Source organism: Scylla paramamosain, chromosome 15 (genome assembly GCF_035594125.1).
Source record: "Scylla paramamosain isolate STU-SP2022 chromosome 15, ASM3559412v1, whole genome shotgun sequence".
Lineage (NCBI taxonomy): Eukaryota > Metazoa > Arthropoda > Malacostraca > Decapoda > Portunidae > Scylla > Scylla paramamosain.
The window spans coordinates 18,036,012-18,060,051 of NC_087165.1; the positions used below are offsets into that span (position 1 = coordinate 18,036,012).

Genomic DNA, 24,040 nt, shown 5'->3' on the forward strand with positions numbered 1-24,040 from the left:
AAAGAAGGAAGAGGATGAAAACTGAATAGCAAGGAACCAGGGATGGAATATTAATTTTCGATATTTAAATTCCAATACATCATTACAAGCTACTCATACTATGAACAGCTCGTATTCAACTCCTTTGGATGAAGTATTAGTATGCGGGGAGTAATCTGATGAATAAACCCTTACGCGGAAGGAAATTATTGTACATATGAGTGTTTACTTTAGCTTGAGAGAGAGAGAGAGAGAGAGAGAGAGAGAGAGAGAGAGAGAGAGAGAGAGAGAGAGAGAGAGAGCCTATCACTAGTAAAATTCACGATACTAAAGGCTGATATCACTTTACAATGAAAATAAGTTACTTGTGATGCTTGCTTTGGCCATCGTGAGGCAGAATAAACACAGACTTAATGAATAATAATGATGGGTTTGTTGCTCAAAATTACTCAACTAGGGAATCTTTCAAATTATGATATCGAAATTATGACACCAAAGCTGCTTTGTGTCTCTGTAAGGAATACTAGCTTAGTATTGGCGAGTCATTCACCTAATAAAAGTCGAATCTTCAAACCATGAATATTCATAGGTATATTCATATGTTCGATCATAATTGGCTCGTGTCAGTATTGTACACCAAACTCTCCTGAGGCAGAGCCGGGGCTTCATCAGGCTAAACTGAGTGGATGGTCGAGCATGTGTTGGATGCGCATATTTTAAAATATTCGCGTCTATGCACATCACTAACTATTATTGGCAACTATGACACTGAATCTGAATCTATTACACTACCTACCAGATATACTGTCACCTGCCACTTTTTAATAAAAGTCTTCCCTGTGATGTAAAGGAACTACCTAAAACTTTCTCGAACGTGGATTTCAAACAATAGTGTCACATAAAGGTTCTGACTTCATAAGTGGCGTTGTATGTTTTCGCCGCATTTCATCGTCTTTGTATTTAAATGTTAACTCGGCAGTGGCCAGCTATATAAGCTTTTTTTTTTTTTTGTCATATCAGTTAAGCTGATATTCAAACATGGTTTTGAATTATCCTTTACTCCAAAATAGAAAACGAATTCAGTATTCCAATACGAATACTTGCAATTTCTATGAATAAACGTAAGTGGGATGTGAATACGTGTCCTTAATAAGAGGTAATTAAATGTAGAATTTGCATTAAAAAAAATGAGATGAGTATTATTTCGACAATCTAAGAAGAGCGTTAGACACAGTGAGGAACACACCGGCAAACACTTTATATAAAGGAAGAAGCACACGTATAATATGTGAGAATGAAAAGATAAAAGGGAAATGGGTGCTGGTCGTAAAGAGTGTGAGGAAGGAGTAGCAAGCTGCACAGCGGAGATGAAAACTGTAACATATAAAGAACAACAGCCATGCGTTGGGCTGTATGTCAAAAGTAGGAAACGTATTCTACGCAAACATTAAATAGTAAACGAAAAGCAAAATATAGCAAAAGTTTCACGAAATAAAATTTCAGAACACAGGAAAATATTAGATTGCCAAAATATATAACTACTTGAAAAATGTAATTGCAAATTACAGACCCGAGCAGTGAAAAAGGTGGAATGAAAATATTTAGCAATTTGTACTACATGAAAGTGTACACACACGCACACACACACTCTCTCTCTCTCTCTCTCTCTCTCTCTCTCTCTCTCTCTCTCTCTTTCTCTCAAACTTACATGATTCCAGGGCAGAGCAAAGGCCTTCTCTAATGGTTTGGTGTGGATTAAGCCATATACCACACCACGCTGGCTTAGGCGTCTTGGCCATGTTGCGAGTTGCAAGGTCATAACTCGTCAGCTTACGTCCCTTACCTATTCTCTGGAGGTGAACAGAGGATACAGCATGAAAGGAGACAAGCCTTGAATGTCTCCACCTATACGGGGATTCCAACCCTGGAGATTACAAGAGCTAGTTAGAGAGCCATGAAACCACGAGACCGATAGTGTGTGTGTGTGTGTGTGTGTGTGTGTGTGTGTGTGTGTGTGTGTGTGTGTGTGTGTGTGTGTGTGTGTGCGCGTGTGTGCGTGCATAAATTACAAAACACTTAAGGAATTAAAATAAAAGTAAGATTTCCATGCGAGTAAAAAAAAAATAAAAAAATAAAAAAAAGAACACTGTACGTTAAGAAAATGGAAAGTTTGTCGACAACACAAAAGTATGATGCGGACTGAAAGAGCGACGTGGCAGTCTTGCTGAGTGCGGACGACCGTCACTCACGACACGCACTGCAAAGCCAACAAAAAAATGCCAAAATGCAAAACAAAGCGTCACACAACATAATAGTGTCACAGTGGAGACAAGTAAAAGAGAATATTGTGATGGAGACACTCATAAAGAACCTAAATGACACTACCAAAAAATACAAATTAATAAAAACCAAGGCTCGCTACTAAAAATGACAACAGTGCCACACAATACATACGCCCACTGACATATCAAGACCTTTAAACAACAGCCGGGGAGGGAATAGCGGAAAATTACCACGATACACAAAGCCGCGGTCACCTAAACAGTGATAAATGGCTAAATAAATAAGCAAATACACACCGGTAGGGAGGAAAATTACTGTAAAGAAGCAGGAAATAATAATAAGCGTGACGGTATATTGACTCTGATGGCCGGAGATGAGGCAGCAGCTGGCCTGATGGTGGTGGTGGCCAGGTGGGGGACGTGTGGGGTCTTGTGGAGAGGAGGATGGGGAGTCCTCGTGGGGAGGGGGAGTGGGGTGGATGCCTGAGGCGCTGGTGGTAAGCGGTGATCGGCTTCGTGTTTACACCATCAGCTGATCATTTGCGGTGGTAACGGCGCGTCGTCATGGGATTGGATAATTTATGATGGCAAACGGCAGCACAAGAGAAAGTAAAATAACGTCAACCTCTCTGTCTCTCTCTCTCTCTCTCTCTCTCTCTCTCTCTCTCTCTCTCTCTCTCTCTCTCTCTCTCTCTCTCTCTCTCTCTCTCTCTCTCTCTCTCTCTCTCAAAACACACATTCCTTATCGTATATAAAACGTATAAAAAGTATAATTATGCAGCGAAAAGTGGGACTTACTTAATCACACACATTAATGTAGGTGGAAAGTTGTTTAATTAGTAAGTGCACAGGTGGTCTTGTGAAATTTTCCCTAATGTTGGAGGCCTGTGGGAAGCACGGGGCAGAAATCAATACCAGCAGTTCCACATTCCCGCCATAATCGACTTCAAACTTCTGAGATTCAGCGACGACTTGCTTATCCAGTGTCAACAAAAGTCCGTGCTCGAGTCGCCTCGCCGGGAAGGAAGAGGACCTTATTTTCTTACTGAACTGTGGGATCTCGCCTCCTACGATTGCCAGATGTTTCCCTGGAAATATCTGTAAACTCTGGATAAAGTATTTCCTCACATCAGGAAGAGAAGTTATTTTTAGAGCTTATATTTTTCATACCTGTGATTTAGTGGCCAACTCTTTCAGCTCGCAGTGATTACTGAGACCTAACAATGCCCCGCACCTGACTTACTTTCTTCCTTCCCCTCCTCCTCACCAACCATTATGATTCCATTGTAGGACCAAAGCTTGTGTTCCAGCTACATATGCTTTGGGCTATTGTAATGACTATTGTTAAAAGCTACAAAGATGATTATCCGGGTTCTCATGGGATGTTTTTCGCCACTGTCTTTGCAGAATTCCTGTCAAACTATCACTAAAATCATGAAAACAGTCTTGAAAACTCCAATAACTTCCGCCAGATCCTGTTAGAAATTGTCGAGATAAGACGCGAAAATGTTTGAGAATACGGTCCAGATGTTGGTTGAGAGGGAGCGGCGTAAAGCCAAAGATACCTCGCCATGCTGGCTTATTGCTCTTGAATGGGGGGATCTCGTTTGGTATGATTCCTCTCAGTGGATCTGCCCAACATGGTTGCATTTCCTAATTTAGTTCCTCTGACCACTGGACTACTCGAGCCAGAATCGATTCCACAACAGATTCTGACGATTCCCTTGGCGCCGAGAATCGAGTCTGCTGCTGCTCCTGCCCACCCCGCGGTGGATTCATACATAGTATCAGTTTCCGATAAACAGTAATTACACAGATGCCATATATGAAGGCAGTGTATCCAGTTATGATATGTAGGTGTCTAGCGTCCACCATTGCAGCCTCCCCTGCCCATACAATCCAGTATTAAACAGATGCCTGATTTAAGATATCTGAGATGTGACTAAAAGCTCAGTCATTACTTCCCTATCCTACGGCTTAGCAGACTGATCTTACAACAAAAAAAGATGGTCAATTAACCAATCATCTCCGGGCTTAATGACATGCCTTTATCTGTCAGATGAGACTGTTTAATGCATTCATTTGATATTGTGTAATTTGATTCCCAAAACATACCGTGGCTGTCACAAATACTTAATGAAGTTTTACATGAATGACATAACTGTCCGCAGAAACATAATACACTGTGATCAACTTTCAGCACAAAACACTGACACTGAGACGCAACATCAGCCGGTATATATATATATATATATATATATATATATATATATATATATATATATATATATATATATATATATATATATATATATATATATATATATATATACAAATAAAAATATAAAAGAATAAATAGTAAATAAATAGATAAATGAATAAATGAAAGTAGAAAAAAATGAAATTGTGGTTCTGCGGTGATGCTTCCAGCAAAGATCACGCTAGGCAGCACACCAACGATACCCCGATCAAGCATGACATTGATTTGCGATACATAACACATCACCCCAAATTAGTAATCACCTCTGGTTATATTCTGGAAATGTTCCGAACCATCTCTAGCTACATCTTCCCCCATCCTACAACTTCCACACCTCATTCACAAGCTCAGTCCTCTATTTCCATCGCCTAGGCACTTCGTATTGTTGTCACGCTTTCATTCGTCTTACACCTGCTGCTATTGAAGGAGTCATCCTCACTACCCCCTTTACTGACAAACACTTCCATCCTTTCTTGATGCCAAAACGACATGTATCTAAAGAAAAGAAGTCGTTCATGAACGACAATAGTCTTTTAAACTGATAATTACATTTGAAATGTCGGAGATTGCATCTGCCATCCTTATCAAACTAAAGTTAAACTGGACATTTCATGATTTATAATTTTTAAGGAAGTTTACGAATAGTTCCTTCAGTAATATTTTCTATAAAGGACGGCATATCTCAGCAGGGCGACAGGCCTTCATACTTTCACTTATTGTAATTTGTTTTTAATAAAGATTGTAAACTTCCACGAAAACACTGCCTTGGCTTGCATTCTAGGAACTCTCCGAGGACATCACCTCTTTCCTGTTTTTCTCAATTCCTTGCTCTTAGCAGCCTTGACCTTCATTTACAGGCGGAGGTCAGGAAAGTTTTCTTTTCTCCCTCCTGCATTTCCCGCCGCACACCACTTCTCACACAGACAGCTGACCTCACACATTCTCTTTGAAAATGACAGATGTATTTTCGTAAGAGGACTCATGCTCTGTTTTTCACATCCTCCGCTGAGGTTTTCGTCACTGCACATGGAGGTCAGCTTCCACGAAAATGTTGCCTTACTGGGAAAGTGGCTCTGCTTTGCATTATTGTGGTATCTCATTAATGAAAGTAATTTATTTCACCCGTGTAATAAAAATATAATCTGTCCTACTTTATAACATAATTTGCAGTGTCTGACTTCATGATCCTGTGACTCATGCATCATCTCTCATATTTTATAATAGACTCAAAAAACCTTCACTACTCATAACTACACTCACTCCCATACACTATACATTAAATTTTCTACAATACGTTCCTACTTAACCCCTCAAAAGCTATTCATATTAATGCAAAATAAGTACTTTCCAACACAGCAGAAGCCTTTACTGCTTACACCACTAGACCACTTCCACGCTGTTAATTTTTACCGCCTTTTTAAATTAGTTATAGTCTAGTTTGCAGTAAAACAGTTAAACCAGTGTAAGAGGAGAAAACAGCAAGTAATTGATAACAAACGCCAGAGTGTGTCGTATACACAACCACTGATGGCCACTTCGCCTGCCAGCCCTGTTGACCACCTTGTTTAAGTCGGCCATCCACAGCCAACTTAATCAGCCTAATGTAAGGTAACTAAAGCTGGAGGAACGACATGCACTTACCTGATAATATGTCATTTTCACCCTATAAAAATCGAAATGTCACTTTCACCTCCATAAAAAAACAAAATAAGTAAATAGAACAGTTTTCCTTGGCAAATAATAATAGTTTTAGGAGAACTCCAAAAGAGTCTGCCACTGCCATTAATTCACCTCGCCTGACAGGTGTGTGCAGTTACTTTGTATTAAGTCTCTTCCAAGAAATGTGTCAAGCCAAGCACTGCCACGTGCAACATAACTAACACAAATGTTTCTTGAATGGAATTTGAGGTCAAGACGTCATAGTCCCCATTTTTATTTAATTTCCTTTATTTCGATGTCGCGAGATTGAACAAAATAATTTATTCACTTGCTTGGATGTGGTCTCGCACAAAAATTCCTCCAGAAATATGTGAAATTTGCCTAAAGAAATAATTTTACTACAATACAGATTGAAATGCTTACCAGTATTTGTTTATAATATTGTCGTTTCTGGAGTAAATTTAATCTTAGCATATTTCACTTATTTCCATTCACCAATCACATTTCTCAGATACCTGCTCAGTGAAATAAGATGCTCGGTTATTGGGGCATATTTTACATCGCTATTTATGGAGGCAGCTTGCAAAAGTTTGGTAGGGTTCATCTAACAGACCGACAAGCCAGCCAGCCACCATCATCCTGTTTGTTACAATGATAAACGTCCTTACCAGAAAACATTAAGTAATAAGACACCCCTGTAAGTAAACTGACTAACTCCATTTCGAACTCCTTTTCGCTAAACTTCTTTGTGAGTGACAAGAAATAAAAGTTGCTGAGCTTGTGTTTGCAAAGTCTTACTACATTTTTCATTAAGCATTCTATCAGTTATTGCACTGTACCGTGGCGCTGCTGGCCAACAAAGCTTTATATGGAAATAGGAGTAATTGATAGCGTTCCTCCTTCCCACAGTAAAAGTAGTTATCTGTATATTACATTTTTTTTTATTGTGGTCAACTTTTATCTAATACTTTAGTTAGTGCAGTGTAGTGTAATGCAATCAAACAGCCTAACAGGGATCTACAGGTCTGTGACTGTTCTGAAATCCTTTGTAATACCTTGTAATTGAACGCGTATGTAGGACTCCTCGTGCGAGGACTAACAGCTGTGCGGATATCTTGTGGCTGAGAATTTTGTCCCCTATTTACATAGAAAAAAGAGATACAGAAAACTAATTATTAAGTTTTTTTTTTCTTTGTGTTCGAGTATTCATTCATATTGTACAAAACATTCAATCATTCATCTCGTATCCGTGACTCTCATCCTATTTGTTTCTTGAAGCCACGTTTCTTTATATGTACTCCTGTTTGTTTCCCTGGTGTTTCTGGTATAATATTTAAAACCACAAGAGTTGAATTTCATCTAACCATAGCTTATTGCTCAGCTAGCTAATATCAGTAGTAGCCCTCGCCTGTCATTTGGCTGGGTTCGAGCCTCGCTCAAGTCGCAAAGGTTTTCCATGATGAATGAGCATTTACTGTGCTACTTGAGTAAGAGGATGGGGTGTGTGATGTATGGAAAATCGAAGTTTTATCCATAAATCAGATAATTTAAGTTCTAATCTCTCACTGGGAAGATATAACTGGCGATCACAAGTCCAAAGTGATCTCTAAGTGAATTATTAGAATGCAAACTCTTACACTACTGCTTGTACCAACAGTGAAGGTATGACAAAGTATGTCTTGATTGATACAACCATGCTAAACTTGAGTTAGGAGCATATTTACCAATAACCGCTTTGATGAATTATATACTTATGTGTAACAAGACTGGCGAAACTTACATAAATTACTGTATAACATCAGCAAACAGCCCAGCAAGACTACAATAAAGCATTGCAGCAAGAGGGACGGAAGGTGTACAAGATGAAATGTTCCAACTATGTACTAAAGTGGAATTCTCGAGTTCTGCACCAAGTTGTCAGAGGAAATGTATGTGTGAGGGAAATTTACATACATTTAAGGAAGCATTTGATAAAGTGGCATTTGATAGACGGAGCATTACGAGCCTGATTGAGTCCTGTAATGGAAAAAATGGCATGTCATTTAGGTAAGAGTACACACACACACACACACACACACACACACACACACACACACACACACACACACACACACACACACACACACACACACACACACACACACACACTATCTTGACTTGATCTTCCTGAAGTCTGTGGCAGATCAGAGAATGCTTCTGGGTTTGCATGCATTCTATTTACCATCCAAGCTATGCAAGTGCTCTACAACACTGACACATTCCACACTCCAGGTTCCACAGCTACATGACCGAAGATCAGGCGTTTGGAGGTTTACTGGATGATGCAGTTCAGCTGTGCATGCATAAAGTGAGAACAATGAAGTCTTCGAAAACTCCACATTCCTCAGTAGCATTGTTCTCGCCAGGAATCATTCGACCAACCCATGGTGTTACATATTCACTCAATACGTGTGTGTGTGCCACCGATATCCAAGCAGGATGACAAAGATTAAACCTAATTTTGCTCTCTGGTTTGCTATATGGTTGTGAGACATGCACAATGAATGCTAACTTGAAGAAGTGTCTCGATGCCTTTCGTACCAAGTGCCTTCTCGGGATCATGAGGAATCGACAGAGTGAATCCAATCAATGGCTACTTGAAACTAAATCAAGACTTGTTACATGTCAGCTTAGTCTGTGAACGCCAACGGTAAGGATGTGTAGCGATGTTTCCCGGACGTCAGTCCTACATACAGGGTTGTTAGAACATAAGAACATAAGAAATAAGGGAAGCTGCAAGAAGCCATCATGCCTACACATGACGTTCGTGTAAGAGACAATCGCGAGTGGAGTAGACCATGAGGATGTCCATGAAATTAATGACAGGAGGAAGCTAATCGATCATGCTTACAGATATTCGGAATGTGGGGTAGCTGCATGGGAGCTTGCTCGCAGGAACCGTCTGCAATGAAGGCGAAGGATGAGTTAGGTTACGCGTTCCCTGATAATAATGATTGTTATTATTATGAGCAAAGTCCTGTTCTCCCTTTAAACTTCGGACTACATCATTATTTCTGTAATCGAAAAATGAAGCAAGCACCGTTGTATCTATATTTTCTTTTCCTTTTGAATCAGTATGTATGTCAAAATATTCTATTCATTTTATTAACATCTAGCAGATTAAAAGGAGATTGTAAATCAAATAGAATTTCAGCTTTGTGTGTTGCTTTTAAGAACTCAAAGCATATTTGCAATTAAGATGAACAGAAGTTAGTGACTAACTGTACATTCTGAGTTTGCCTTGTAACTTGTGAGCATTTAGAGCTTACTTAAGACCTTTGAACATAAGGTCTTTGCATACATTCCCTAGTCGCGTTACAGCTATACTTAGCTGACGTGGAATATATGAGCATACCATTTAAAATATCCAGCGAGATCGAAGATAGACAACTCGTATGTTAGTTTCATTATTGTGTGGCAAAAGAAGAGGAAGGAAGATAATTATATCGGGAGAGAAAGACAAGTAACACGGCTTGACGTTGGAGGGACAGACTTTCTTTCCATGAACTGGAGGATCATCAGCTTTTTGAAGAAAGATGATGGGTGAAGAGGATATATATATATATATATATATATATATATATATATATATATATATATATATATATATATATATATATATATATATATATATATATATATATATATATGCGTGTGTGTGTGTGTGTGTGTGTGTGTGTGTGTGTGTGTGTGTGTGTGTGTGTGTGTGTGTGAGCCTTTGTCCAGCCACTTATAATCTTGTGGTGGAAGGGTCAGCCTGTGGTGACGGCGGCTGCTCTTCCTGCTCACGGCTCCCCTGGCCCATCCCCACAACATAATCATGGAAGAAATCATCTCCTTTGCATCTCTGCCACCACCAGAGGAACTGAACACTGCCGGGGAAGGAGTGGCAGTGAGCGAAGAGGATGCTCTGGGAAGCATGTAGCCGAAGGGGAGGCATTCGGCTGACTTTTGCGGGGAAGGAATGGAAGCTTGATGTAAGACTCCTTTGAGGTGACAGGGCGGTGGACAGAGACGACGGGAAGCGAGGAAGGGAGGGAGAGCGGAATGCAGAAAGCGGCAGGGAGCGGAAGTCAAGAAGAAGAGGGATGGAGGGTGAGCAGAACGACGAGGCGAGCAGCGGAGAGGGTGGAGAAAACCCGAAGAAAGAAACGGAGGCTGAGAGATACAGAGAACGTTGAAGAGCTGAAGTGGAAAGATGAACGGAGGCAGACGAAGAGCTAGGAACAAGAGATAAGAAGCAGGGAAGGAAAGTGGAGAGCGAAAGAGGTGTGAAGGAGCAATGGAAGGAGATGAAGATACTGGAGGAGACGTGGGGCAGGGTAATTGAGGAGACTGGCAGGCGAGGAGGAGAAGAGAGGCAGAGGGAAAAGGGAAAGGCTGGAAAAGACGGAGAAACAGACAAGGAAGACAACCGGAAAGAGGAAGTGACGAGAGATGGCAAGGGACTGGGACAAGATGTTGATTGATTGAGTGAAACCAGACATGGCGACGCAACATCAAGGGCACATTGCAGAGAAATACATCGAGGAAAAGAAAAAAAATATTAGTAAAACGTAGAAACTAAATTAAACATTAGCTGGAGTTTTCATATATACAAATAATGTGAAATACGCAGATGTAAAATAGATGAAAAAAAAAAAAAAATATATAAAACCCAATAGAATTCCTTAAATTTTCATGAGGTGCAGGAGGCGGCAGTCCAGCGTGTCATAAAAACTCCTAGACGTCACGGCCAGTGCCGGAGGAAAGAGTACCTCCTTTCCCCAGGGCAGAGGGAGAGGAAATCGTCCATTCCTGTAGTGCCACGGGTGAAGTAGTATCGCCCTTACGGTGGGTCGTAACGGCTGTCAGAGGAACACACAGAGATCAAGGGAGAGAAAATAAGCACGATGATGACGGGGAGACGAAAGAGGGTATAAGAAAACTTAAAACGAGTCCAAACGAAAGAAGAAGGATTGCTAGAAGAAAAAAAAAAAAAAAAAAAAAACTTGAGGGAAGACGCCAAAGCCCATAAGGCAATTAAGGAGTGTTAATATGATGAGCGAGGATGAGGTCGTGGACCACACGTCGCTGGGCTTTGGGGGTCACGGCTCCTGGCCAGCAGATGTAAAACATGCAGGTGTGGAGCAGCGGTGCCTCGGGTGACAGGCCTGGAGGTGTTATTCTCTAGGGAACGAGGCGGCGAGGTCGTGCGGATCGGGTTAACTTTTTTTCAAGGCACAAGTGGAGGAAAGCAGGGCAGTGTTAGGGTTCTCCAAATGGTGACCTTCAGCACCATGACTGGTTATTATGGCATGAAAAAAATAGCTTGTTGTTCCACCGCTGATATTCAATCAGTCAATCAGTTCTAATATTTTTATTCTGAATGAAACAAGGTTACATGTCTAGGTTGTAATTACTAATGATAAAACCATAAATATGTAAAAAAAATAAATAAAACTTTATTGCGTGTAGAAACAAGCGTTCTTTTGTTGAGGGGAAAATATTTGTCTTTTCAATTCCGCTCGAGGTGCTCTGTCAGGGGCCGTGACGTCACTATCGAAGCCCATCCCAACAATTTTCTGTGCCTGTAGCCACGGGTCACAGGAACAACACGAACAAAGGTGGACTGAACTCTGCACCTCACCACCTGCACCAAGAGCCACCCGAACAAGTCTTACAGGTCGGCAGCGTTGTCAGTCAAGTTGTCCTCAGCATGAACAGACCTTCAAAACTAAATACGTCTTAAACAAAATGGTTCCTAACCTTCAGGAAGGGGAGGACGGCACGCGACTTCCTACTTTACAAAGCCAAATGATCAGAAGAATTATGATGAGGTAAAAGGCTGGGCCTGTGTTGTGTTGGGAAGGCCACAGGTACAGACCTAAGAACACCAGTCTCGTTAATAATTTTTGTTCCAGGTTGCTGCTGGCTGAACTTGAGGTCAACAATAGAATAAATCCAGAGACCCCAAAATACTGGCAAGCGCAGCAAACGACTTGAGATTTTGCGCAGTTTTTGGTAGCACACTGGCATGGCGGCCAGTCGAGTGCGAGGCAGCTGGTTACATGTCTGTGAGTGATACTTATGTTTGAAGAAAGGCTTGCTTACACCTCTCAAAAATAATTGGGCTTAGCAAAACACCTGTAATTGTAAATGTAAACAAACACCACTTCATAAATACTTGTAATACAGATAAATGAAGTTTCATGTAGCTCAAAGTAATCTTTATAGTTGAAAATACTACTACTACTACTATTATTACTACAACCATTATTACTATTACTACTGCTACTACCGCTACAACTAATGATTATATTAATAATAAATAGTAATAATAATAATAATAATAATAATAATAATAATAATAATAATAATAATAATAATAATAATAATAATAATAACAACAACAACAACAGTAATGTTAAGAAGAAAAAGCTGAATAAGATAATAACTTAATGAATATAGACCTGTCGTTAAATTTATCAAGTACTAAAAGTAACTTTGACAAAACTTTGCAGTAATTAACCATGAAACTTAATCTGCAAATACAACTTATGTAAAAGGTAGAAATTACGACATAATCTGTTCATAAGCCTTGCATGCAGGATGCCGCAATGAATCGCTCTACATAACGTAAAAATGTACCTTTATCATATTGAAGAGCAGAAATAGCTTATGATTAAGACAGCTGAAATAGATTTATTTAAACCAAAATTGACGTTCAACACAGATTCGTGATTTTTGCAAAATTATTAGCGTCATTTTGAGAGCTCATATTTCATCACAGAATTGTGTAGTAATGGAGCTTTTTACGTGAAGGGAAATTAAGAAAACAGATCGTAGGTAATTTTCACACTGGATCGTTTGGTGCACACGACGCCGACTTGCATGCTCACAGCTCTGCTCAACAGTCATGGTGTGAAGTCCAGTAAGCTTTCATACTGTCTTCCACTGTCTTTTGAGTTTCCTTTAATTCTTAGTTTTCTTACCTGCTAACAGTCTCCTAACAAAACTAAATTACTGACATTAGAAACAGATCAGAGGACAGAAAAACTTTATAACACACAGTAATACCTTATAACGTACAGTAATTTAATCTACTACTGACCATGATTATACCTCCCCTACTTATTCTCTCGTAATGAAGACTAGCTGTAGCTAGAACAAGAGTAGACTGGCATATCTTTAATCTTGCTGTTTATGAGATAGATTGGTTTGCAGAGTTCACTCGGTACAAGACCCACGCCTGCCCTTCACGTCGTTCCTGTCATGGTGTTACCGGCGGCGCGTTGGCCAGGACTTTTAACACAATTTCCTTTAACTTTTGCTAATAAGGCGTCTCGAAGTTTAAGGACTTAGATCACTACATGTTGAGGGCCTAGTATAGTATGCCAAGCACTGAAACACTTTAAGTTTCTTCGTCTTAATTCATTAAGCAGAATAACGGTTTGTATGTATGTGATTTGTGGACCAGCACCTGAAGCGTCGTAGTATTCTGTGAAACACTATGAGCATAGCTCTGCTCACGGATCTTTTGATCTTCCTATGATATTTGCACTATTTTCAAGGTATTTCTCGAATTTCTGAATGCAAATTGTTAGATGTGCTCATATAAAATGTGCGCGTGATAGTTATAGATGTACCTTAAAGATACCACTTCATGCAAGGGTTCATGCCACAGTCATCAAGCTATGCAACAACATTTTCCAGTAAAGACCTTCAAGCGACAATATTGGAGGAGAACAATACCGTCATTATGTTTCTTGTCTCACTAATCAAAGTGCATTCCATGACTTGCGAAGTTTGGAAGCCAAACTAAGGAGCGACAAACCAGGACACACAACAAAAGATCTTGTCAGTTTCTTAAAACACCTAAATATTGCTCAGGAAAATATGAGAAATGTGTAGGGTTCCCAGAAATCGTTCATTGGTCAGGTAAGAATTTATATGAGATGATTTCAGCAGCATATGAAGATATTTTCATGTTGTTTTCAGATTTCATTTTATAGTACGTATTTTTCGCGGAGGTGGTTTTATTAGTGGATTCTCTTGTTCAGAGTTAAAGTTAAAACTTCATGTAAAGCTTAAAGTTCATATTGCATGATGGAAATGATGTGTATGCCCTCTATTCCCACTGACGATCTAGTCATCTTAGAGAATCGTGTGATAACACGTGCATCCTTCTTGATGTAAGTCAACAGTGTTCATCAATGCGATCTTTATCAAGTTCTGAAAGTGTTATGGTAATGGACATGCAAGGAGGATTTACTAAACAGTGATGCTTTCAGTACTTACTAAACAGTTGTGGAACACATCATCATTGTGTAAAACGGAAGTGGACTGCAACATCTTTACACTTTCCTTGACCACAGAAAGACCTTTTATACCGGCCTTCCCTGCGCCGGTCACCCTTCTTTAGTTCTCCACTGCTGACCAACATACGCTTTGTATGCAGCTCTACGAGTATACCGTCCACTAGTCGCCAGAAACCAGGGTAATACATTGTGCCAGGGTAATACATTGTGACCGTCCCTCCTCTCTGATATATATTTATTTACAATGTCTCATGACTCCCTCACTTTCTTGCCATTGATTTCTGTGACCTTCGGTGTATTAAACTTTTTGCCACTATTTCTGGAACACTACCACTTCTCATTTACGAGTACGCAGTATCTGTTCCCATGTCTGTCGGCTGCTCTCTCTCTCTCTCTCTCTCTCTCTCTCTCTCTCTCTCTCTCTCTCTCTCTCTCTCTCTCTCTCTCTCTCTCTCTCTCTCTCTCATAAAGAAAGATGGCTTTCTTACCCGGACAGGACTCCGTTCCTTCCTTCATAATTCAACCCCAACATACGACACACATTCAGCGACATATGACCTCCGTTGTCGCGGCGCCAGACGGTGATTATATCACTGGACAACAAAATAAAGCTTAGTTTCTCATCAGATCATACAATAATATCTTGGTGTAATCTTTCATGCCATTTCCGATTATAGTATATTTTCACACCATATCCTTCCTATGTACATCATTGGTGAAGACAACAACCTTTCATATTAATTTCTAAGCGGACAAAATACACAAAGTTACGAGCCATTCCTTGGTATTAATACCATCAAATATTATAAATAGATTAACGACATATGAAGGCCAATACTTGAATAGGAACATTTATACTTAAAAAAAAAAAAAATAAATGAAAATTTTTTACTTCATGCAATGCGGAATGCAATAGTTACATTACGACATCCAGCAGTAATATGCCATAATGCTTCCATCCCCGAGTCTTTGGTAGAGAGTTTCCATTGTTTGAATGTCTTGATAAAACCTTTCACCTCGTTCGTTACTGACGGAACAAAGCTTTTCAGGAAAGAGGATCAGGGACGACTGCAAAAAGTTAAGTTTCAGAGACATGCGTGGATGAGCTCCTCAGTTCCATTCCGACATATGTGATTCCCAAAAAAGTTTGCACTTAAACATTTCAAGACTTGCTGACCTTTTAACTCTAGTGCAGTGAAGGTATCTTCGAAATGTTGATCTCCCAAAACTGGTGAGATTTGGTGTCTCAAAGTTTTCTTTTATTTGGGCTTATTTGGAAAAAGTTTTGAAGAGGTATTGAAATGCTACTGAAGTGAACTTGGCACTTCCTTAATGAAGATCTTCACCAAGTCTAGTCTAATAAAGGTGATTAGAGAATTAAATAAGGATATGTGGTCCAAACTGCTCTTAGTTTCAGTCCATTTCTTAGTTAGATTCCGAGACGCACTTTGTAGGTGCATGAAAATATTCTCAGTTTCGTCACTCTTTAGATCTATTCATACAAACTTTAATTTCAGAATAATAGAAATATATGATAGATTAGTGGTGAAAGGCAGAATAAGAACATAAGAACATAAGAAATAAGGAAAGCTGCAAGAAGTCATCAGGCCTTCACGTGGCAGTTCCTGTATGAAATATACTTACCTGTTTTCACCTATCATCCTCATCTACAAATCTGTCTAATCTTCTGTTAAAGCTCCCTAATGACTCAACACCAACAACTTGATTACTAGGTACGTTCCATTCATCTACCACTCTATTTGAGAACCAGTTCCTTTCTATCTCTTTTTTAAACATAAATTTTTCAAGCTTAAACCCGATATTTCTTGTTCTATCCAGGTTAATGAGAATGCAGCGGTAGGGTTATGAATTCCCGTCTCTCTATTTTTTTTCTTGTTAAGCTTGCATCGTCACTTCATCGACAAACTTTCATTTCAGAATAATAAGAGATCCCTTAATTCTTGGAGGTGAATACTCAAGCATAACAATGGGAGTCACAGCAAAAAGGCCACAGATAAAAAGTTACAAAGACATTTCATAATTTTTTTCCCCTTTATTTTCAACCAGTTTCTGTCATACGTTTAGATTGTAAAGTTAACAATTTCCTTCAACTCACAGTCTGCAAGAAACAATAACAAGACCATCTGAGACATATAATAGCTGCCATCTATCCTAATTTTCTTATTAGCCTTGCTGTGTCACTCTGCATCAACAAGCTTTAATATCAGAACCATAACAACAAACGCATCGAGTGGAACATTACAAGGAGTTAAGTGCGACTGAGAAGATCCTTACACTGAAACGGTTTTGGGATCTAATAAGCACTATTTTCAAAGGTTAGAAATGAAGTCGAGGTGTATTTCCCGTTTGTGATAAAAAAAAAAAAATCCTTAATAAACTGTCACTAGGATCATGAAAACTCACTTGAAAACCTCAGTAACTTACAATAGAGTCTGCTGAAAGTGGTCGAGGCAAGGCGCCGCAACGTTTAGAAGTGCGGTAATAAGTTACAGTGGGCCGGGTCGAGGATGGCCAAGTACCCGAGCTTGAAGGGGAGGCGTCCTTTACAGTCCATCTCTCGTACTCTCCAAAAAATTACGGGCGTGTATCTAGAGTACTAATTCCTTTACGGGTGAGGTATATTTATTCCGACACATCAGTCTGCTTCCTTACTGCATACACTGCTGGAGAGATGAACGCTGATGGTGGGTGTGAAAGGGGAATGAGGTGAAGGCCGGATAATTATACGTTTAGGGGAGAGAGAGAGAGAGAGAGAGAGAGAGAGAGAGAGAGAGAGAGAGAGAGAGAGAGAGAGAGAGAGAGAGGGAGAGAATAGTTTACGCCCTTGTAGTTGCCCATAGTCAACATACTACACACTATACTCGTCATTGTCATCACCGCTTTATGTACCTTCGGGTCAAGAGCGGTGCAGATTATGGACCGTATTCTTAGGGGTTTCTTTGCTTTATCTGAACATCTTTAAGTGGAGTTTCGCATCTCTGGTGGAAGTTATTGAGGGTTTCAAGAGCGTTTTAATGGTTCTTGCATTAGTTTAACAAGGATTCTGTACCGTTAATGAAAAAAAAAAAAATCAAATGGTAACCCGAATAACAATCTTATGACCTTTGAAAATAGTCTTTAAGAGAGAACAAAGCGTCTCAGAGTAACTGATACAAGCACACGTCGCAGGCCTGCCGTAGGGGGCTATTCCCCGCGTGTTGCAAATATTCATACAACCGTTCTCAATGGGAGTGAAAGCTATAGCATATAAAAAAAATAGTATGTAACCCTCACACAATATTTTGAATATTAGTTTCTCCCTAACATTTCTCCTTGACATGCAATTATGTACATTGAAAATTAGAGAAACGTAATTTGGAGATATCGTAGCAGGAAATTCAGTTGTCTGTATCCCAGAAAAGCGTGCATAAATAACTAGGGGTGTTGAAGAGGAATTACAAAATGATGCACCACTGTAGTCTATTTATTTGGCAGAGCAACCCCGCACCTCTATCATTCCCTGATTGGTGATCTCCGGAGATAAGTCGCGCCCCTTCCCATTCCTGCCCCTTTATGGCACTAGTTAACTTTATGGATGAGTCTCGTTCTTCTCATGCAGGTAGAATAATCCACCTCCATGGTTCTTGCCCACGCTCTCCGTGCATTGCTCTTTATCGTCGGTAGCACGACCTTGGGAGACAGTGTGGCGGGACGACGACCACCAGGAACGCTCGAATGAATACAGTTTGGTTTATTCATGGTATGATTGCCGTGATATTGCGGCATTAATAATTTCACAACTGTGGAAGTCCTTCGTCAATGTTTAGAACGTTGTATTGCTACCAAAAGCTCAAGGAAAAACAAGGAATAGGAAATTAATTATGCCTTTTTAAGCTACAAAACTATTTAAGACTGTAATACAACAATACTAGGTGTCTAGATAGTTATAGGTGATCATATGAACAACTGTCTAGCAGTGAAAGGGTAAACATGATATTCAGAACAAATAAATTTAATTTTTTTTTCTTTCTTTCTTTTTTTTTCTACATGTCAAAGAGACCGGCCAACGGTAAGAATGACAAAAAGAGAGACCGATAGAGTTAATGAATTTAGTTTCTGAGTCTTGATAGTCCTTTTTTGAAATTGTTCAAGCTGTAGGAAAGGGAAAACACAAAAGCTGGAAATGTGTTCCAGAGTTTACCAGTGAAAAGGATGAAAGAGGGATGATAATGGTTAACTCTTGCATTAGTAAGGTGGGCAGAATAGGGATGAGAATAATTCAAATATCCGGAGCAGCGAGGCCGCGGGACGGGGATAAGCGTGTGGTTAGTAAGTTCAGAAGGAACAATAATTATGGAAATAGCTGCATATGATAGTATGACATGCAGCACTGGGGCGGTGAGTGAGAGATTCAAAACAATCACTTCTAGGAGAGGAGTCGATAAAAGGAAAAGCTTTCGATTCCAGCCTGTTGTGGGAGGGCTGTGAAAATTGAACCACCGTAAATGTTGGAGCAGCACTCCGTGCACAGAAGGATAAGACCCTTGTATAAACCAAACAACTGGAAAAAGGAAAATTATTGGCAAAAACGATACAGAAAACAACTTCACATAAGCTGTCTTAGCAAAACGAAATACGAAACTTCGAGTCGAGCTTCTAGTGAATGACATTCCATTTATATTCTATGTAGAAAAGATGGCTTACCGTCAGCCTATTAAATATATCTCACTATGTTAGAAACTGTATCTGTAATATTGCGTTTAGAAAAAAACAACACCATGGATAACAGTAAATACCAAGATTAATAATAACAAAGATATATATCAAGGCAGAGTAAAGAATGGATGAAGAAAAAAAGTCTGATGAATTTGATCCTGAGGGATACCTGAAGGAAAGGAAGACAAGAGATGGAGAAACGTGTGAAGTTGCAGGATGACCGTGACCCATGAGGAAGTTTAAGACCTATTTTAGCTATGGTGTTACTGATTATACGTAGTAACTGACGCGGTCCTGTGTTGTGGAAAGAACATTATTCTTAGCTGTATAAGACACCATCTTTTGACCTGGCGACCATTAAAAACTCTTGTATCAGGTTATCGAACTACTCCATCGGACACATAAGATAAAGTGGTATCAAAAACCCTTATCAGAAAGCAAGTAGTTGGGAGGAGACATTATCGCTACAAACTCCATTCCAATCTTAATAACATGGTAAGGAAAACCAATGCTAAGTCGCGTTGGATCATCAGCTTCAACAGCGCCCAGCACCACCGCCTCCCGGGCTCACTAGCATTGCATCATAAGCAGACATACATCCCTTCAACTAGCCGTATATTTAGAACATACACCCCTGCAATATGTTAAGCGATATCTGCACCTTAACTGCAGCGTAATGTGCTAGACTAAGTTATACTGGATTGAGGTTTATGCAGGTGCAATGGATAACAAGAGTAATTAAAGACCTCACGAATCCCTTCCTGCATCTTGCTTTTACAATTTAGGGATACATTGCTTAGACTGGTCGTAGATACTATGCAGCAGATCCTCTCAAATGATAAAGAAATAACGTTATCAGACATTCAGCCTTGACACAAGAGAATCATCACTCTAGGAAACTAAGGGAGGGGGATGATCATTGCTTACCTAAAGTTGAGCTTACATTCATGTTTTAACCCTATATTAATATTTCGCCTCCCCGAAAATCCTGTGTGTCGTGCTCTGCTATCTGTGATGTATAGTTCCCATTCTTGCCTGGCCTCTTCACATATTCCTGGCGAGTATCATTCGTGCTGATTTCTTTAAGTCGGTCTTAAGAACAAAGGTTTGTTTTTCAGTGTTAATGACATTAGCTAGCAATTTCCGCGATGCTACTGTTTTGCATTTAGGTGGACTTCGAGCATTTTTTCCTAATGTCTTTTGATTTCTTTTCATATCATGAAGTGATATCAGCAAAGGGAAAGATAATGTTGTAAAATCCATATTCGTAGTGTAGTGACAATTTTGTCAACCGAACGTAAGCTTAACCAATTTTTTTTTTTTTTTCGTATACCACGCCACTGGTTTTTAATCAAGCCGTGGTTGAAGGCTTCTAAGATTTCCGGTTTGGTTTGAACGCGGAACAGTTTAATCAGTAGTAATAAGTGTATAATTGAAATATATCAACGCTTTTCATGGATTTTCCAGACAATTATACCAATGATTTTGTGTTTCGTTGTTGAGAATGAGTTTAAAAAGAGAAAGAAAAAAGAAAAAAAGAAAAATAGAGGATGACCATTTTACGAACAAATTGCCATGGACATCGCCAATATGAAATATGCATAGTTAGAAATATAACACGAAAGTATTTGAATACATATTCACAAGCTATGACATTTTTAAAGTGTTTACGCACTCTTATATCTGTGTGTGTGTGTATATATATATATATATATATATATATATATATATATATATATATATATATATATATATATATATATATATATATATATATATATATATATATATATATATATATATATATATATTGCTCCACTGCAATTCTATAGCTTTCATCTGCTATAAAAAGAGGTTGTGTAACCTTGACGGGATGCAGTGGCTTTACCTAATCAGCAGTCTCGAAAACCAGGACAGGCCTGGCACACTTGTTCAAGCAACACAAGTGTTCTATGGTGAGAATATGTTCTTGTCTTCATAATCACCGAGTTAAACGGTAATCATTATTAATTATAAGGACAGTGAGGTAATCGCCTTGTACCACGTCCACACCATGCGCGGAGTAAAATTATTTAAATTTCATATACAGTCAACGGTGAAAAAATACCTAATTAGGAGAAATACATAAAAAAAATTGTGCATGCCTCTCTGGCCACTTTTTATTTATAGCTGAGAGAGAGAGAGAGAGAGAGAGAGAGAGAGAGAGAGAGAGAGAGAGAGAGAGAGAGAGAGAGAGAGAGAGAGAGAGAGAGAGAATTATTCACTGCATAATGTATCAAGTACTGTATGTTTTGGCAAATTCATAATTGTCAACGAAGTGAATTAAGTGTTTCTTAAATACTGAATAAAGTTCAATGGTGTACTTGTGTGTGAGGACAGTGGGACTGGTGAACGTGTACCCAACCATTTAGTTAAAAATAAAAGTTTCATTACATTATTTAATATTCATTATGGAGTTTTGACGACTCTCGTCTCTCTCTCTCTCTCTCTCTCTCTCTCTCTCTCTCTCTCTCTCTCTCTCTCTCTCTCTCCCTCTCTCTGAGATAAAAACCTTGTCCTTTGTTTGTTAGGTTTTGCATATTGTCTCTCCCCTGCTGACAATCTCCTTACAAGACCCAACAAACGATAGACTTTAACATCAGATGACATACGAAAAAGAGAGAGAGAGAGAGAGGAGAGAGAGAGAGAGAGAGAGAGAGAGAGAGAGAGAGAGAGAGAGAGAGAGAGAGAGAGAGAGAATGGAAGTGGGAGTGGCAGGTGACTCAACTTCTTACCATGAATTTTGCTATATCTCGGATATCCCTTTTTTTTTTTTTTTTTTTGCGACGGATGGCGCTGTAGGAATTAAGGATCCCAGTCCAGTGGTATAGCAAAAGCTAGTAGTGGTGGTGCTTGATACCTTATTGATTCAACGGTGTTCTTGTTGCAGAGGGAGACACCTACTGACGCGTTCTGCCAGCGCGGGGAGCATGGTCGTGTTTCTGGTGCTGTTCATTCTTCCAGCTGCTGGCTTGTCCTTCATATACCATGGTGAGTGTGTGTGTGTGTGTGTGTGTGTGTTTTATTCACCCACGGGCGTCTGCTCGTCTCATGTGTGTGTGTGTGTGTGTGTGTGTGCATCTTCGCCCACGGTCGTCTGCAGTCTTGTGTGTGTGTGTGTGTGTGTGCATCTTATTTGCCCACGGTCGTCTGCTGGTCTCGTGTGTGTGTGTGTGTGTGTGTGCATAATTCACTCAGGTCTTGAGGATCACGTGCTGAACTGGTGATCACTAACTATTACTCTCCCTGACCGAGACGCGAACCTTAGCATGCCAAGTGACGGACTGGCCACGACGAGACTTCTAAACTAGCGACCAGTGTGTGTGTGTGTGTGTGTGTGTGTGTGTGTGTGTGTGATTCACCAACGATCGTCTGCTGGTCAGGCAACCAGCCGTTCCCCTACGGCAGTGTTATTCACTAATTTTTAAAAAAGAGAGCCACTTCGGTTAAACACACTGATTGAGAGAGCCGCAGCTACTGCAAGTTAGCGTAACTCAACTAAATTAAGTAGTACTGAGCTGCTAGTGCAATATAGTAAATGAGAAAAATTAGACATGGTAATATTAGCCTGCATATCTTGTTATTAATAGCAAAATAAAGACCAAACTTACTTAATGCTGTGATGAGCGGAAGTGTGCTAGCTGCTGCTTAACTCTTGTCATGGAATATTTTTCGAGAGCCGTGAATTGAGTCATCGCGAGCCGCGCAATGAATACCACTGCCCTACTGAAAGAGCTCAGAGCTCATAGTGACCGATCTTCGGATAGGATTGAGACCACGGACGCACCACACACCGGGACAGCGAGGTCACAATCCCTCGGGTTATATCCCGTAACTACTTGCTGCCAGGTGAACAGGGGCTACACATTAAGAGGCTCGCCCATTTGCCTCGCCGCGCCCGGGATTCGGCGCCCGGGATTCGAACCCGGGCCTTCTTGGTTGTGAGCCGAGCGTGCTAACCACTACACTACGTGTGTGTGTGTGTGTGTGTGTGTGTGTGTGTGTGGCATTACCAAGATGAAACTGAAAAATCGTGTGCCTCTGAATTAGTGTTTGAAAGATTGCCACGTGAATCCTGATGTAGGTATGAATCATATAACAGATCACACTTTACCGAATAATATGTGATCCTTCAACATATCAGCAGAAATTCATTATCTAGAACTAACAGAATCAAGTCACAACGAAATAATTAAGCGATTAAGACAGGATAAAAACTATAATAAAGAAGATCAGCACCAAAAATGCGAGCGAGCGAGCGAGAGAGAGAGAGAGAGAGAGAGAGAGAGAGAGAGAGAGAGAGAGAGAGAGAGAGAGAGAGAGAGAGAGAGACTTGGCATTGGATGAAATAAGCTTGTCTGAAGGTCACACAAGAAGACCCACAAAGAAGAATGATGAGGATGTCGTGCTAATTCTCCACAGAACTGCACAGCTGGGGACGGCTGTTAAGAAACTAGGTCGTGAGGAGTTTGAAAAGAATTAAAACTGAAAATATCGTAACAACTTCCAAACTGAGTGACAGCAGCTGCGTCTTAAGTAAGGTGAACAAAGAGCTATGACCTACAATTGTTCAGGTAATTACACAGCAAGTTTTAAAAGCGGAGACGAAGGAACTTGAAGAATACCAAACTAATGCTCAATAATCACTGTATTGGAGGGCACTTAAGTCCAAGAAGGAACATTAGGAAGACTGAAGGCTCCGTTGTGGTAAAGTCTGGAACTGTCTGCTTGTTTTTGTTTTCTCCCAGCGACTAAGACGATTTCTC

The 24,040-nt window shown here is 39.9% G+C and overlaps 1 protein-coding gene and 1 long non-coding RNA gene across 3 annotated transcripts in view; one reads left to right on the forward strand and one right to left on the reverse strand.

Moving 5' to 3' along the window:
* LOC135107556 (uncharacterized) overlaps positions 1-23,237 on the reverse strand; it is a 25,102-nt gene extending 1,865 nt beyond the window's left edge. The window contains exons 1-2 of the long non-coding RNA XR_010271823.1: positions 22,886-23,237; positions 1,688-1,829 (exon numbers count right to left, since the gene is read on the reverse strand). This is a non-coding gene — a long non-coding RNA (uncharacterized LOC135107556). The remainder of the gene's footprint in view (positions 1-1,687; positions 1,830-22,885) is intronic.
* LOC135107555 (zwei Ig domain protein zig-8-like) overlaps positions 1-24,040 on the forward strand; it is an 81,750-nt gene that overhangs the window by 3,150 nt on the left and 54,560 nt on the right. The window contains exon 2 of one of the 2 annotated variants that reach the window (XM_064017555.1): positions 22,165-22,265. The exons of the other annotated variant lie outside the window; for it this stretch is intronic. Coding sequence (XP_063873625.1) covers positions 22,165-22,265 — 101 coding nt within the window. The remainder of the gene's footprint in view (positions 1-22,164; positions 22,266-24,040) is intronic. 2 annotated transcript variants of the gene reach the window in all.